Genomic DNA, 15,548 nt, shown 5'->3' with positions numbered 1-15,548 from the left:
TTGTGTACACAACTTTTTAAAAATTGTATAAACAATTTTCTGAGATGTCTCTGACTGATGAGTTCTTACAAGAATTCCTTTGGAAACATCTCCTGGGATCTCTCAGAAATTAATTGAGGGATTTCATCAAGAATACCGCCAGGACCTTTGTCTGCGATTTCTGAATACCTTTTTTTTAAGGTTCCTACAGAAATTCCTCTACGGATTTTTCCAGGAAACCCTTCAGAAGTTTCTCAAGCATTTTTCCCTTGAAATTACTTGCAGAGTTCCTCCATTAGTGCTCCATGTTTTTTTTTCTGAGAATTAAGGAGGTATCTTAAGGTTCTTCAGACAATATGCTAGGTATTATCCTGGGCCTTCATACAGGAATTGTTCAAGTAATAACTTCGGAAATTGCTACAGAAATTTTTGTCCAGGAATTCCTCCAAAAAATCAAGAACTTTTCCCAGAGTTTTCTAAGATTTCTGGCGGCAACCCTTGAAGGATTTCTTACAAACTCCTACATGGATTTCTAAGATATTCCTTATGGAATTTCTTAAAGAATTTTTCAGTAATTTTTGTGCAATTTATGGAAAAACTTCGGAAAAATCCCTGGAGAAATATCTGAACAATCTCTTCAGAGATCTCTAAAGACATCGAAGGAGATATTTCTGATGGAACCGTAGGAGTAATTTTTTAATATCCTTTCCTAATTTCATCAGGAATTACTGAAAAATTTCTCAAAGAATTCTAGGATAACCCTGAGAAGGGTTTCCAAAGCAATCCCGATAGGATTTGTAATGAAATTTTTGGATGAACTTTTGAAGAAAGTTCTTCTCAGTAGGATTTTCTGAGATAAACCGTGAAGGAATTTCTGAAGAAATCTTCCGAAGAATTGCTGTAGCAATTAAAGATTGTACTTTTGAATGAATATCTGCAGGAATTTCCGAAGAAATCTTAAGAAAACTATTGAAGAAATTCGTGGACTAATTTTTAAAAGAACTTCATGGAGAAATTTCTCGGGAAATCTTTGGTGGATTTCATAAAAAAATACTGAGAAAATTATAGGAAAACTCCTGAAGATATCCTTCAAATAAATTCTTGAAGGAGAATTATATGGACGATTTTTTGAAAAAAAAATATGATTACCTAAAGAAACGCATAGATAACCAACTGCAAAGATGCCAAGAAGAAACTCTGGAGATATTTTTAAAGAAACTTCCGTTGAAATTTCTAGAATGAATTTTTAAATAAATATCTTATAGAGTCCGTGTAGAAATTATTGGAGTTATTCCTAATCCTTAGGAACTTACGGACATGTGGAAATTTTTAAGGAATATATGGAACATTTTCTGTAGAAACAACTGAGAGTTTATTAAAGAATCTACGAAAGAATTTCGATAGAAATCCTAGTAGAAAATTCTAAAGGTATTTCTGAAGAAATTTCCGCAGGATTTTCTAAATGAATCCCTAAAGAAATTTATAATGTAATTGTAGAGTTTGAGAACGAAACCATAGAAATCAACTTCAAATATTTTTTGGAGGGATTTATGAGGGAATATCTGAAGGAGCCTATTTAGAAGTACCTTGATGAACCTCTGGAAGAGTTTCTGAAAAAAAATCGCTGGAGGAGTTACTGTAAGAAATTTTGGTAGATGTTTAGGCCGATTCTTGAGTAATCTTAGAAGTAATCTATGGATTACTTTTTGAAGAAATCCATAGAAAATTTTATTGGGCTTGAACTTTGGCGCTCATATTGGGAGTATTTTATTTTTGGTGCCTCAGTGAGTAACTTGGAGTAACCACGATAACATCACTGGTTGCTCTAGTTTTCTAGAGCAAAAAAGCAAAGGAATTGTCTCGGCAATTTCTCTGGTAATTTATTTGTAATTTGTTAGGCGACTTGCTTGGGAAATCTTCCGGCTTTCCGAAACCACTCAGTTATGCCTTTGGAAATTCGGGCAGCCATTACTTTGGAAATTTCATTGGAAATTTCTTTTGAAAGTTCATCGGCAATTTAGTTGGTAATTACTCCGGTATTGCATTATTCTTTTTTTCGGCACAACTTTTTTTTTATAAAAAAAATCAGTAATTACTTTCTATTTTTTTTCGAAAATTTCTATAGAAACTATTTCGAAACATCCATTAGGATTTTAATTGACAATTGATTTGATTGATTTGACTTTATTAAAGAGACTTTCGGCCCCCTGCCTAGTTGACAATAATTTTATAAATTTCACCAAAGCTAGAGGCTCCAATAAAGTGAAAATTAAAAAAAAACTTGAAAATAAACGGTTCCTCGTTTGACAAAAAAGGGGTCTCCGGTAAAATCCTCTCAGAGTCCAGTGTGTGGGTTGGGTATGAACGCTTTGTAATTTGAAGCAACGAGGCAAAATTTGTTTTTGTATTTTATCATGACCGATTTTTTATTACAAATTTACAAAAATGGCAAGACCTAGAAAACGTGATATATGGGAAATTATCTGAACTTTTATGTAAAAAAAAGTTAAAAATTCCTAGACGCTGAAAAGAATATTAAAAAAACTTAAATAAAATATAAAAAAAATGAAATTCAAAAAAAATAACTTTTTTTTCTGAAGAAAGTTAACATAATTCTCTAAAAGTTCGTCATATTCTGCAAGATGAGCACTATTAACCCAAGTAAGATTTTGGAATTAATATGACGCAGACAGGCTCACGGAACGCACACTACGCCATCGTGGTGCATCTAGTGTAACATCTTGGAACGGTTAAGTAAAAAAAAAGTTTTTCTAACAACAAAACTTCCATGTCATTATTATTAACATCTAGACTGCCATTTGGAAGGGGTCGAAGTCATTAAGTTTCCAAATGTTATTTGGATTTTTAGTTTATATTTTATATTTATATTTAGTTTTAAATGATTTTTTTTAAATTGCCCAAGAAATTTAAATTAAAAAAAATCTTCATGAAATTGTTCGAGCAGTTTTCAAGGGATTTAATATAATTACAATTAATTACAAAGGAGTTATAGGAGACATCTGTTAAAAATTTCCAAAAAAAATAATCAAGTAATCACGAAAGGGATGACAATAGGAATTCTCATCTAAATTGCCGCAGGCATTTAATTCAAGATTTCCAAAGAAACCATCAATAAAAATTAGAAAATAAATTTCAGAGGAATTTCCGTTAAAATTTCCAAAGAAATTCTCAAAGGAATTCCTGAACAAATTCTTTCAATTTTCCAAAATCTTTACTCTACGATTCTTTTAATTACACTAGTTTACAGCATTTTTGAACTCGGTAAGCTGATGGTCATTTTTGGTGTAGAATCATGCCCTGAGTTCAAAAACGCGAGCGGAATTTTTTTCAACTTTTCATACAAGGTTGATGATTTGAAATCGATTTTTGTTCTATTTTTAAGCAACGTCGCTCACTTCACATATCTCATTCTTCGTAATCAATGCTCCGATTGAGCTGAATTTTTTACTGTAACTTGCCTACATATGATATGTCAATTAAACGTCGAGAAAGAATTTTTTATTGAAAAAAAATATATTTCTTCATATATTTTTGGAAATTTGGTCAAAATTTAAGGAGATCGGCCCTAAAACTCGCCAATATCATGAATTTCATCAATCTGACGCAAAACCTGCATTCAGATGATCAAATGGTTTTGTATTCAGCTTTTAATTTATGGAAAAATATTTGAAATTGGTTGAACAAAACGCAAGATATTTGAATTTTATTAAATTCCATATTTTTAAAAGTTGTAAAACTCGATATTGAGCTAAAACTCAAAAACTACTCTACTTTAAATTTTGAAAGCACGGTTTCGAAATCAGCACTAACTTTTGGTCGTTGACAGAAGTTCACGACTTTCATTTTATTTTGTAAACTAGTGTTATTTTTCTGTAGAAAGCTGACTTTAAACCTCAAATTTTTCCAAGTAGCTCAGGTTAATCTTCTAATTATGTATGAACAAAATCTCATTCTAATTGAAAAATATCGAGTCAGAAATGGCAATGTTTTCGTGTTTTTGGCTGGAAATGCTCTAAATGAAATTACCGCAGGTTCCTATCTCTCCCACCGATTAAACAATAACGCCGCTTGGGTTACTTTCTGAAAAACAACTTCTCCCTTATTTCAAACTGTTGATTAAGCTTTTAATCCCGACTTTGAAAAAATACTCCCACAAGGCATTAGCCACATCCATTACTTCAATTATCAACCGTCACCCCACCCAACCAGACAAGGCCCAAAAGACCCGCCGCCAGACAACGGGCCGGGATTTTGCCATTGTATTCATATCTTCCGGCTTAATTAAAGTGTACTTTCGATTTCGAACGATTTCCAGCAAAAGCGGAATTAAAAGATTATCATATTAAAATGCAGGGGTTCCAACGCTCCGTAAAGAAGATATTCGGACGAAAGGGGACCATCGGTATGAGATGAACCATTGAGTGATCCCAAAAGCGTTCCTCATCACGTTCACCCCTTATGGACTGATTATTCCGTGAAATGCCGCAACAGCAGTGGACGTGCCACATCGAGGTTCAGGTCCAAGATAATTCAATTTTCAAAACGAACAAAAGCTCACATCCTTCGTATCAATGGTAGCCAGGATGGGGGCCCTATTAGTAAGCTGGGCACCATCGGACCGGACGAAAATGATTTGCCAATTTGCTACTTCCTTCCCATGTGTGTGTGGTTTGTGAAGGAATGGCTAAAAGCAGTGAACCGAATTCTATTTTTAACCAACATAAGGTCCAACTTTCTTGTTTCTCCAATGCTCGTCGTAATCCACCCACACACGAGATCCTCCGGGTCGCACTAACACAGTTTGTCCATAATTTATTTCCATTTGCAGAGATTCCCTCGGATGGGCTGTGCTTCTTAATTTTTTAGTGTACGTAACCCTGCCGGTGCTGCTCAAGTATTCCGGCATCCTGCTGGGAGTCGGGTCGGTGCTCACCTATATCAACGCCATCATTGGGCTGGCCAAGAGGGATAACTATTTTTGGGAGCAGGTAAGAAAGATAAAGTTTTATTATTTCGGGTATATCTTCGTTGAGCCCTCCATGATTTCACCTGTCGGGCACCCTGACGTTGGAGAAGATTGGCATTGCATTCGGATCCAACATGGAGACTGGGAGCCAAATTGATGGGATGGTTTCGATATGTGTACAACAATCGGCACGAAGGAGGGTGTCCAAAAGGTGATCAATTTAAAGTCCTACCGGATCGAATTAATCATCATCCTTGTATTCAATCAATAATAACGTTACTCGATGTTTCTTCCTTTTTTTCGCAGCAACTTGCAAACATCGTCCTACTGGCGGCAGCAACGGTCATCGGGTTGCTGAATTACTTTCTGGCTGAAGCGAAACAACGAAGAGCTTTTCTCGAAGCGAAACAAGGCCTAGAGGTGAAGATGCTGATCGAGGAGCAGTCAGCCGAACAGGTAGCTGTTTTTTTTAGAATCTTGAACAAACATTAATAGGTAATTTCAAAAACTTGGTATTTTTCGACTTTCAGTCACAGAAAAGCGTTGACTATTTTAGATCATTGCCAACGTTTCGATCCTGTGCTTGGGATCTTCATCAGGATCGAAACGTTGGCAATGAACTAAAATAATCAACGCTTTTCTGTGACTGAAAGCCAAAAAATACCAAGTTTTGCGTCAACCCAGTCATACCCCCTAGAACATTAATAATTTCATATTGTTTGTTATTGGTTAGACTGGAAACTGTTGATTTCGGGAAAATTACCATCCATATTAGAAGAAGATTTCAGCAGACCCCTTAAGGCGAAACTGGAAGCATTTTCTCATTATTTCGGTTTTTGATTTTTTATTAAATAACGCAGCAATATTTTCAAAATCGGTTTTCGTGCACAATTTTGAAAATATTGCTTCGTTATTTAATAAAAAATCAAAAACCAAAAAGTGAGGAAATGCTTCCAGTTTCGCCTTAAGCGCGTGGTCCATAAATTACGTTACGCTCGGAGAGGGGCCTAGCATTACGGTTCATACAAAAATTTAAGGATTTTCAGGGGGACGGGATAAAAAAAATATGTCGATTTCGGCAATACGTAATGAATAGATGCTGGCTTAGATTTTTTTTCTGCAAGTGCGCTTCAGGAACATTCAGAGGGCTTTAGGGGGCTTAAAAGGCTCTTAGTTAAATTCAGGGGGGTTCCATAGGCATCTTAAAACATTTCTTGGCGTTTCAGGAGATTTCCGAGTAATGTTAGGGGGCTTCATAGGCACTCAGATGAGCTTTAGGGAGTTTCAGGAAACTTCACAAGCACGTTAAAACGGGAAGTACGGTGTTCAGAGACGTTTCAGGGCATTTCAGGATGTTACAGAAAAGATGAAGTGGGGGTTAAATCAGATCATTAGGCCGAAGTGCATAAAGCCGAAATACGTCAGACCAAAGATCGTTAGGCCAAATGAGTCAGTACGCCGAATTCCTATTTTTGGTACTGGGGGTTAATAATAAGTCCAATCCTCGCACAGTATCCATCTTGAAATGAATGAACGCCTCTTCCACACTGTCCGACGGTCGACCCCAATGATGTCGATATCATCCGCGAAGCCCAGAAGCATATGCGACCATGTAACAATCAGTAGGTCGGTTCCAGACGCATGTTTTCCTCCATTTGGGAAATTTGTACCATTTAACAATGGTTCCGCTCCTTTGCACACTAGCTCGTTCCCGTGGTGAACAGGCTCCAGGAGTTTCTTTTGGGGATTCCTCCAGGAAACTCTTTTAAGGAGTATTCATTCCCCAGGAATAGGAATCTCCAGACACAAATCCTGGCAGAACTATCAGAGGTAGTTCCTGTAGGAGTTCCCTGCACGATCTTCTGGAAAAAAAAATACTTAGGAACTAGCATTGAAAGCTCTAGAGTATACTCTTGAAGTAACATTCCTGGAGAAATCTTCAGAGATCTTTCTTGGAGGAATCTCCAAAGAGAACTTCTGAAGAAGTTTTCTGCAGAAACTTCCATTGAAATCTTCGGAAGGAACTCGTAGAGAATCTTGGAGAAATTTGCAGAGGAGGTCCGGGAAGACCCCAGAGACAAATCCAGGAGGAATTCCTAGCGAAATTCCTGGACAAAATTCTATAAAATCACTTCTATTGGAAATTCTTTAGGAATTCTTGTTGCGTACTTTTCAACTCGTGAATAATCAATTATTACTAACCCAAAGTCGAAACTGTTTGATGATAAAGCTTTACCAGAGTTGCAGTGTTTACCGAGTCGAAGTTACCGTTCGAAAATCGCAATGCGAGGCTTAAAAATCTCTTAACTCGTGGTGTACGATGTTAATCCCATTATTTTCAAGTTGGGACAAACTTATGTCGCATGGGTTGTTTTGTCGCAACAAATACAGGTTGCGACATTGTCATTATTGTTGCGCGATGGTTGAATTTTGATTCACTGATTTGAACAAAAGCTGAGTACAATCCTGTATTTAGCTCCTAAACATCACAACAATTTTGGTGATTTTTTCCTACCTTGAGCTGATTTGAGGGTCATTGAAAGGCTGATTTAAGGCTTAGTATGCGCTTAATCAGTCATCAATTATATTTATTAATTGTGTGAAAATAAAATAAAAACACTTTCGTGAGCCTATTTTCACTATTAGCTGCGTCTATTTCCAGGAGAAATGTTTGGAAATGTATAAGTTGACCTGTGGGAAAACAGGGAATTGAACACGGACCTCCAGATTTATAGTCACTCACCTTGGCACCTGCACTGCACACAATTATATACATATCCTCGAAAACAAGAGCATTACTTGTTGTGTCTGAATAGTCCAGAACATAAGTTGAACTAAGTCTGTGTTGAGGCTGAAGAAGCGATGTGGACTTTACGAAAACCATGCTTGAGTCAGCTGTCAAAAGCTATTTAAGTAAAGGTTGAACAACAGATGATTAATTCTGCATGTTGGTTGGATGGTTTAGAGCTGGTTACCAAGATAAATAATATTGTATTAAACTTGGTATTAAGCCATCTACGTATTGCTGATTAAAAAGGTTGAACAAGCCAATATTTAGCTGTCATTGTGTACAGCCATTGACGCCATTAACCAGCTATTGTTCAGCTAATACTCTCACTGTTCAGCATTCATTGTTACTTGGGTACCGATTTTAAACTTTTTTTTTTTGTTTGAAAGCTAGCTACTCTAGCTTTTAGGAAAAATCACGTTTCCATAATCTCGCAACCAAATAGGGTACTGGTTCCCTTATTAAGCATGTGGCTCCCATTTTCTTCCTACGAAAAACATTTGTTTCTTATTTTTGTATTTTTTGTTAGAAGTGAGCATCCACGAAAACAAAAAGAACGGAATCAATCGGTGCCGTAATTGCTTGTTTTCGAATAGGATGAATATGGGAGCATGAGATTACTGATAGCACACATACCCTAGGTACCCTGGTTTCATATTTCTATCAGAAAGTTCAGGAAATTTAGCGTAACATATAAAAAAATCAAAGATGTATGTTTCTTACTTTTTGAGATATGATTTTTGGATAATTCAGAGCCATATATTTTAATACTAGCTACTCTAAACTCGTTTGATTTTTTAAATACCCATAAAACTATGCATTACATTGCATTTTTTAGTAATTGCTGGTGTTTTTTGTATCTATAAACGTAAAATGATTCAAAATATAAATATAAAACTTATATAAATCTTTTTGGTCCCGAGACTATGAAAATGAGAAAAACAAACACATAAAATTTCATATTTTTTGCACAATAACATAATTCAGCCCTTTCAACGTATTTTTCCTGAAAACTAGGCTTCAACCTGAACTTCAATGGCTTTCAAATAAAAGAAAAGAAGTTTAAAATCGGTAAATTGGTTCAAAAGTTATGATTTTTTGAAAATTTTCGGTTTTGAAATATGTTGATTTTTTGGACTACTCTTTCAAAAAATAGGTCACCCTTTTGACGAAATATAAATTAAGGGTCTAATTATTTCCGGAAAACTACAAACCGACCAAGTTTCACGACAATCGGAGTTGCACTATATGGGTTTTCTATGGAATGGCTGTATATATACATCATTATTTTCTTGACTAAACCCAATCTTATTGCTGATTTCAAGCTTTGTCAATGTGAAGCCTCTATGTTTTCATCCCTTTTGTTTTCAGCCTTTTGTGATTTCATCCTTATGTTACGATTCTATAGGTTCAGCCTTTCGTGTTCGGCCTTATGTGCTTTCAGCCCTATGTAATTCTGCCTTATGATAACATCCCGCTGGAGAAATCTCCAAAGGGAACTCCTGAAGGAATCCACAAATGAAATTCCTGGAAGAATCCCAATAAAGTTACTTCTAGGGATTTCTTCAGGAGTTCTCTGTTAAGTGTAGAATTTGCTAAATGTTAAAATACACATTAATAAAAACAAACAAAAAAGGAGTTCTCTCCGGAGATTCTTCCAAGAGTTTCTGCGTATTCCTTTTGAAATTCCTGCTGGGGATTCCTTTAGGAGTTCCATCTGGAGATTTATCGTAACTGTGTAACTTCCTCTTAAAATTTCAATGGAAGTTTCCGCAAGGAATTTCTCCTGGAGATCTCTTTTGAGATCCCTCCCAAGAAATATCTCTAAGGAATTCTCCAGGAGAAATCCCGATAGAGAACTCCTTGAAGAATCCCCAGAGGAAACTCCTGGATGAATCTCCAGAGGGAACTCCGGGAGGAATGCCGAGACACAATTCCTGGAGGGACTCCCAGAGAATTTTTGAAAAAAAAAAATCCCTATAGAAACTGCCATTGCAATCTTTAAAGAGACCTCTTAAGAGAATACTCCAGAAGAAATCCGTAGAGGAACAATCTGAAAACACCTAGCGAAATTTCCTGTTGGAACATTGAGCCTTCAGAGGGAACTCCTAGATAATATCCTGAAGAAACTTCAGGAGGAATCCTCCGAGAGAAATGGTAAAGGAATCTTCAGAGACGACTCCTGGGGGAATACCCAGCTGGAAATATCCATTATCCCTTGAAAGAATACTCCTAGAAGAATATTCAGAGGTTTTTCCTGGAGGAATCCCCAAAGAAAACTCTTGAAGGTTTTTTCAAAGGGAGCTCCAGTGGGATTCCCCACTCGTAGAGGAATCTCCAGAGGGAACTCCTAGTAAAAATCTCTGAGGGCACTACCATTAAAATCTCCAAAAGGAGCTCCTGGGGGAATCGACAGAGGGAACTCTTGAAAGAATCAACAGATGGAGCTCTGTGAGGAATCACCAGAGACCAATCCTGGAAAAATGCTCAGATAGAACTCATGAAGGCACTTTCATTGAAACCCCCAGCAGAAACTCCAGGATGAACCACCAAGTAAAACTCCTTGAAGAATCCGCAAAGAGTTCTTCTGGATAAATTTCTGAATGAACTTCTATCGAAATCCCCAGAAGGAAGTTCGGAAAAAATACCCGAGAAAATTCTTGGAGAGACCCCCACTGGGGAAATTACCAGAAGTAATTTCCATTGCAATCTTCAGAAGAAATCCTCTAGAGATCAACAGATCCTGGAGGAATTTTCATTTTTGGAAAAAAAAATATTTCTTGTACGAACCTACGTTGGAATACATCTCAAAATTTGTATGTGGGCATATTTTTAATAATCGTACGGGTTTGGGCCGAAGGGTCTTAGATTTTCATGAAACTTTTTCCACAGGCAGGGCTCATGAATATATGAACAAAAAAAATTGAGAAAAATTCAGTGTCGCCTATTTTCCCGGAAAACTCAGATGGATTTTTTTTGTTTTCCCCTGACACTACTTACTTTGAAAAATCATAACTCAAGAACGAAGCATCATAGAAATAACGTTTTTTTTAGAAAATGAAAGCAAATTTTCTCAGAAATCCAAAAAAAAATATGAACTGGGAAAAATTTTCAACAAAATTTTCCACAGTTGAGAAAATTCTTAAAGAAAAGCTGGAAAAACAATGTTCGAACTCGTGGAAAATTTTCAAAAAATATTTTTGAGAAGGTTATTTTATAAGCTTTAATGGCTGAAATTTTTGGAATGCACTTTTTTCTCGTTTTTGATTAATGGCCAATTTTGTTGAAAAATTATATGAAATGGAAAAAGTTTTCCACAAAATTTTCCACCGTTGAGATAATTTATAAATCAAAGCCGAAAAAACTATGCCAAAACACGAAACAAATTTCAAAAAAATATTTTTGAGATGGTAATTTCATAAACTTCGATCGCTGAAAGTTTTGGAAGGCACTTGTTTTCCGTTCCTGAGTTATGGCCAATTATGTGAAGAATGATCATATAATATATGCGTACATGGTCATTTTTCTCAAAATTGACCATAACTCAGGAAAGAAAAAAATGTGCATTACAAAAAAAACTTGATCACTGTTGCTTATGAAATAACCTTCTCAAAAATATTTTTTTGAAAATTTTCCACGAGTTCGGGCGTTGTTTTTCCGGCTTTTCTTTACGAATTTTCTCAACTGTAGAAAATTTTGTGGAAAACTTCAGATCATATTTTTTTTTGGATTTCTGAGAAAGTTTGCTTTCATTTTCCCAAAAAAATCTTTGTTTCTATGATGCTACGTTCTTGAGTTATGATTTTTCAAAGTAAGTAGTGTCAGGGGAAAACAAAAAAAATTCATCTGAGTTTTCCGGGAAAATAGGCGACTTTTTCTCAATTTTTTTTTTTTGTTCATGTATCCATGAGCCCTGTCTGTGGAAAAAGTTTCATGAAAATCTGAGACCCTTCGGCCCAATTTGTACGATATTAAAAAAAACATATGTATATGTACAAGAGCAATGGTAAAATTATAAAGGCAATAGTTTTTTTTTTCATGAAAACACAAAATTTTGTGAATAGTACATAAAATAAAAAAAATGTACGAGTTACTGAAATTCTAAGGAAATTTCAAATTCAGTGAACAAAAATACAAACAAACATTTTGATGAGAATGTGCAACATTTTAAATAATACTTACTGCATTGCAAAATTGAAAATACCAAAAAAACATGTCTTTTTCTCAAAAACTGTACGTGTTCTGAATTAGTGGATCAACATCCTTTCGATACAAATATTTGTTTTGGAGAGAGTATTCAAAATTTAAAATAATAAAGTTACTTTTTTATGAAAATACTAGCAGTCCCGGCCAACGTCGTCCTGCCTGCCTACTCTATTTTTTGACATCCGGTTCCATGAAGAAATGCCCCTCAAAATGGATTTTCAGATTTTCCTATTTTTCTTGCCTTCCCGATCACTTTTTCTATTTTTTTTTTTGAACGAACACGTCGGAGCCCTGGCGGAATGCAACAGTGAAAGAATCATGTCGATCTGTTGACCCGTTCCCAAGCCTATTCGTGACAAACAAACACCATTCCATTTTTATTTATGTAGATGTATAAAATTCCATGAAGATGAGCTCTCTACTTACAAAATGGTGTGAAAATGATACATGAGGATACTCATCCGTAATATTCAAACAAAAATAAATGGTTTAGTATCATTTGCATTATTTAAAAGTGTATTTCTTAGAGCTGTAGATTATTTACTTGTAAAAAGTTCTCTTTTTCCCCAATTCCATTCAAAAAATCATAAGCTCCTCGATAGTTTCAATCCTTGTACTGCGAAAAGCTAATTACAATTTTCAATTAGCTACTACTCTCATTAAAAACACATTTTTCGCTCTTTAATCCCCTTTGGCGAACCCCGCCACCTACCACAAAATGCGTCCATCAAACATACCCAAATTACCACAATAACCTTTCGGATTTTCCCCCATTCCAGCGAAAACAAGAGCCACATAATTATCCATTTACTCTTGTTTCTTTTTTTTTCTTGCTCTGTCTTTACTCTCTCGCCGCCTCAAGGAACGTTTGCTCCTCTCGGTACTGCCGGAGCACGTCGCCGTAAAAATGCGACAAGATCTGGGATCCACCAACTCGGAGCAGTTCAAGAAAATCTACATGAGTCGCCACGAAAATGTCAGGTAAGATGTGGGAATGGTGGAATGTTAAACGGCAGAAGCAAAAAAAAAAAAGAAAGTGTGGGAATTATGGATAATGTTATGACATGACATGACCAACGATTCGAAAATGGTGTTGGGTGGTTGACCGAATGTGGGGTGGTTGGTTGATGACAACGGAACCTAATCGAGTTTGAAGAATCATTCTTTATGTCGTTCGAATTGGTATTTACGTGAGGTAATGTGAAAGAAGAGGATGTTGTTTAATGTTGGAAAAATTCGTTGTTCAGCTACTATTCGGCCATTTATCAACACATTTTTCAGTTTTATGGCACACTAATGTGGGATTTAGAGCATGAAACGTTAAATGTACCTAGTTGTAATTAAAAGTTCAATTTAAAAATAATATTCGCTAAAAAGCATAACAATGAAAACCTAATTAGCTATTCAGAATACTTACGGTCAACGAAAACTAAGAAGCTTCTAATGGGTTCGACCGTTCGGGGACAGCCATCCTTAATCCGTAGCTAAATTAGATTCATTTTCTCGTCGATAAACACACAGTGCCTTTGAGAGATCCCGGCCTCTTATTTACACACCACTAAATACGAGGAAGGGTAAATTCCCAATGGGAGTGTCGGTCCTACGACCGGCGACGCGACATGGAAGTGAACAAACGGCGATAACTGGAGTTGGATAAGTCTTTATTCCTACGTACATAGCTACCGGCTATAGATCTGCTCGACCCACTCGCCGCATCCATCCGTTTATCCAACGAACCGGTCACCAGAAAGGATAAACGATATTGAATTTCCATTAATTTTCCTTTCGGAACGGCATCAGCGTTTTTTTTCAGCTTCCAAGCAGTTTTTTTATTATTCCATGAGAGCTCGTTACGCGTTATTCATAATCCCGAATGTGTGCTGAGTTCTTTGGTTTTTGTCAACCAAAAATGTATACCAATAGTTGAACTGGAACCAAACACTCAAAATTTATGGACATAGATATTTACTTGAGTTTGCTGCGAGTTGTTCAGATAGTATTGTTTGAAAAATTACATAACTGTTGATTCGGAGGCGGTCGATCAACATGATGGGTTTAAACAAACCGAGCATGTGTTTATTGGACTTATATAAGGCCATTACATATATTTATTTAACTTTTTGTTCCCCCACTCTTTGGTTGGTCGAGGATAAAGATAATAAATATAAAAAATATTAAAAACCCATTGGATTTGTTAAAGAATTTTAAGAAAAACCCAATATTTTGATAAATAATTTTTGTCTGCCTCCTTCAAAATGCAAAATGTAGCCAAAATTTTTTGAAGGAGAAGGGGGTGACAAAAAGACAAAATTTAATTTGTACCAGCCTAAATTGAATTTGCGTGAAGTAATTCGCGCGCTCTGATGGGATTCAACTTTTTCTCTCACTTAGATTTGCAAAATACTGAAAAGTATGTGTGTAAGATGTACATCTTATTTGCATTCTGATGTAGCATGTAAAATTTATCGCTCCAGTATGGATTCTTACAACTTAAATTGTCGTAAATTTAAGTCTTTTGCATTCTTGAAAGGATGTGGGGCAAGGATCACTGCGCTCCAAAAACTACAAGGACCACATCCTTATTGCTATTGTAAGAAAAAGTAACGTAGGACTACAATGATATGGACTCAATATGTGATGTATCATGTAGAAGAGATATTAGGGGAACTTACTAAACACAAACAGCACATAAGTCGCTGCGTAAGTCATGTTTCATGAAATTACTTGTGAAAAGGGACTGCATGATGCAGTTGGCCTTTTTTTTCTTAGTCTTTGATATTTCGTGGCCTTCTTGTTGACAATTCCGACTGATACAAATTAAAATGTAGTATATGGGCCAATTCATAATTGTTGAGAGGGTTTCTGAGTGATCGTTTCTGAAAAGTTATTTGGAGTTTTTTCTTTATTTTGGTCAATAACATTTACAAGACAGCACCTGCAGCTGAAGACAATCAGTATTATAAAACCACAAAAAGTAATTTCCTCTGGAATATCATCAAATGTATGTGCTGTTTTGTATATGAAACTACATGGTTTTGGATTAGTATGCCTTGGATTTCCATTGAATAAGAGTTAAAATTTTTAGTACTTTAGCCATTTTGCCTTATGACCATTGTGCGTGCAGTTTTTGGATACTCACTTTTCCGGCTAACATTATCACAAGTTAAAAATCAAATAAATTTATTTTTATTTTCTATTGGTAGCAACACTGTCATAAAAAATAGTCATACTTACCCCAAATTTAACCTGTGACTGCGCTTTGAAGTTTTCGCATATTTTCCTCCCGCACCCTGTACTGCTGCAGCATGGCAAATTCTTTTCTGACATTAGAAACGATATACTAGATTTGAACAGCAATTTTATTGATATTTAAGTCAGCAATATTATATATATTCTCAATTACCCAAGCAACACACATGTTATAATAGAGTTACGACAGCGCAAGTTTTGGTTGTATAGAAGTTTATTTTACGTAATTCTAACATTGTGTTGAAATAACGTAAAATAAACTTCTATACAACCAAAACTTGCGCTGTCGTAGCTTTTATATAACATGTGTGTTACTTGGGTACAGCAATCAAAAATGTC

The 15,548-nt window shown here is 35.8% G+C and overlaps 1 protein-coding gene across 4 annotated transcripts in view; it reads left to right on the top strand.

Annotated features, from left to right (window-relative positions):
- The window catches only part of LOC109423939 (adenylate cyclase type 3), a 273,333-nt gene that overhangs the window by 136,401 nt on the left and 121,384 nt on the right, over positions 1–15,548 (top strand). For all 4 annotated transcript variants that reach the window (XM_062849826.1, XM_062849824.1, XM_062849827.1 and 1 more), the window contains exons 4-6: positions 4,829–4,988; positions 5,273–5,422; positions 12,823–12,941. In XM_062849826.1, the coding sequence (XP_062705810.1) occupies positions 4,829–4,988; positions 5,273–5,422; positions 12,823–12,941 (429 nt within the window). The remainder of the gene's footprint in view (positions 1–4,828; positions 4,989–5,272; positions 5,423–12,822; positions 12,942–15,548) is intronic.

Source organism: Aedes albopictus, chromosome 2 (genome assembly GCF_035046485.1).
Source record: "Aedes albopictus strain Foshan chromosome 2, AalbF5, whole genome shotgun sequence".
Lineage (NCBI taxonomy): Eukaryota > Metazoa > Arthropoda > Insecta > Diptera > Culicidae > Aedes > Aedes albopictus.
This window is presented reverse-complemented; position numbering and strand designations above follow the sequence as displayed.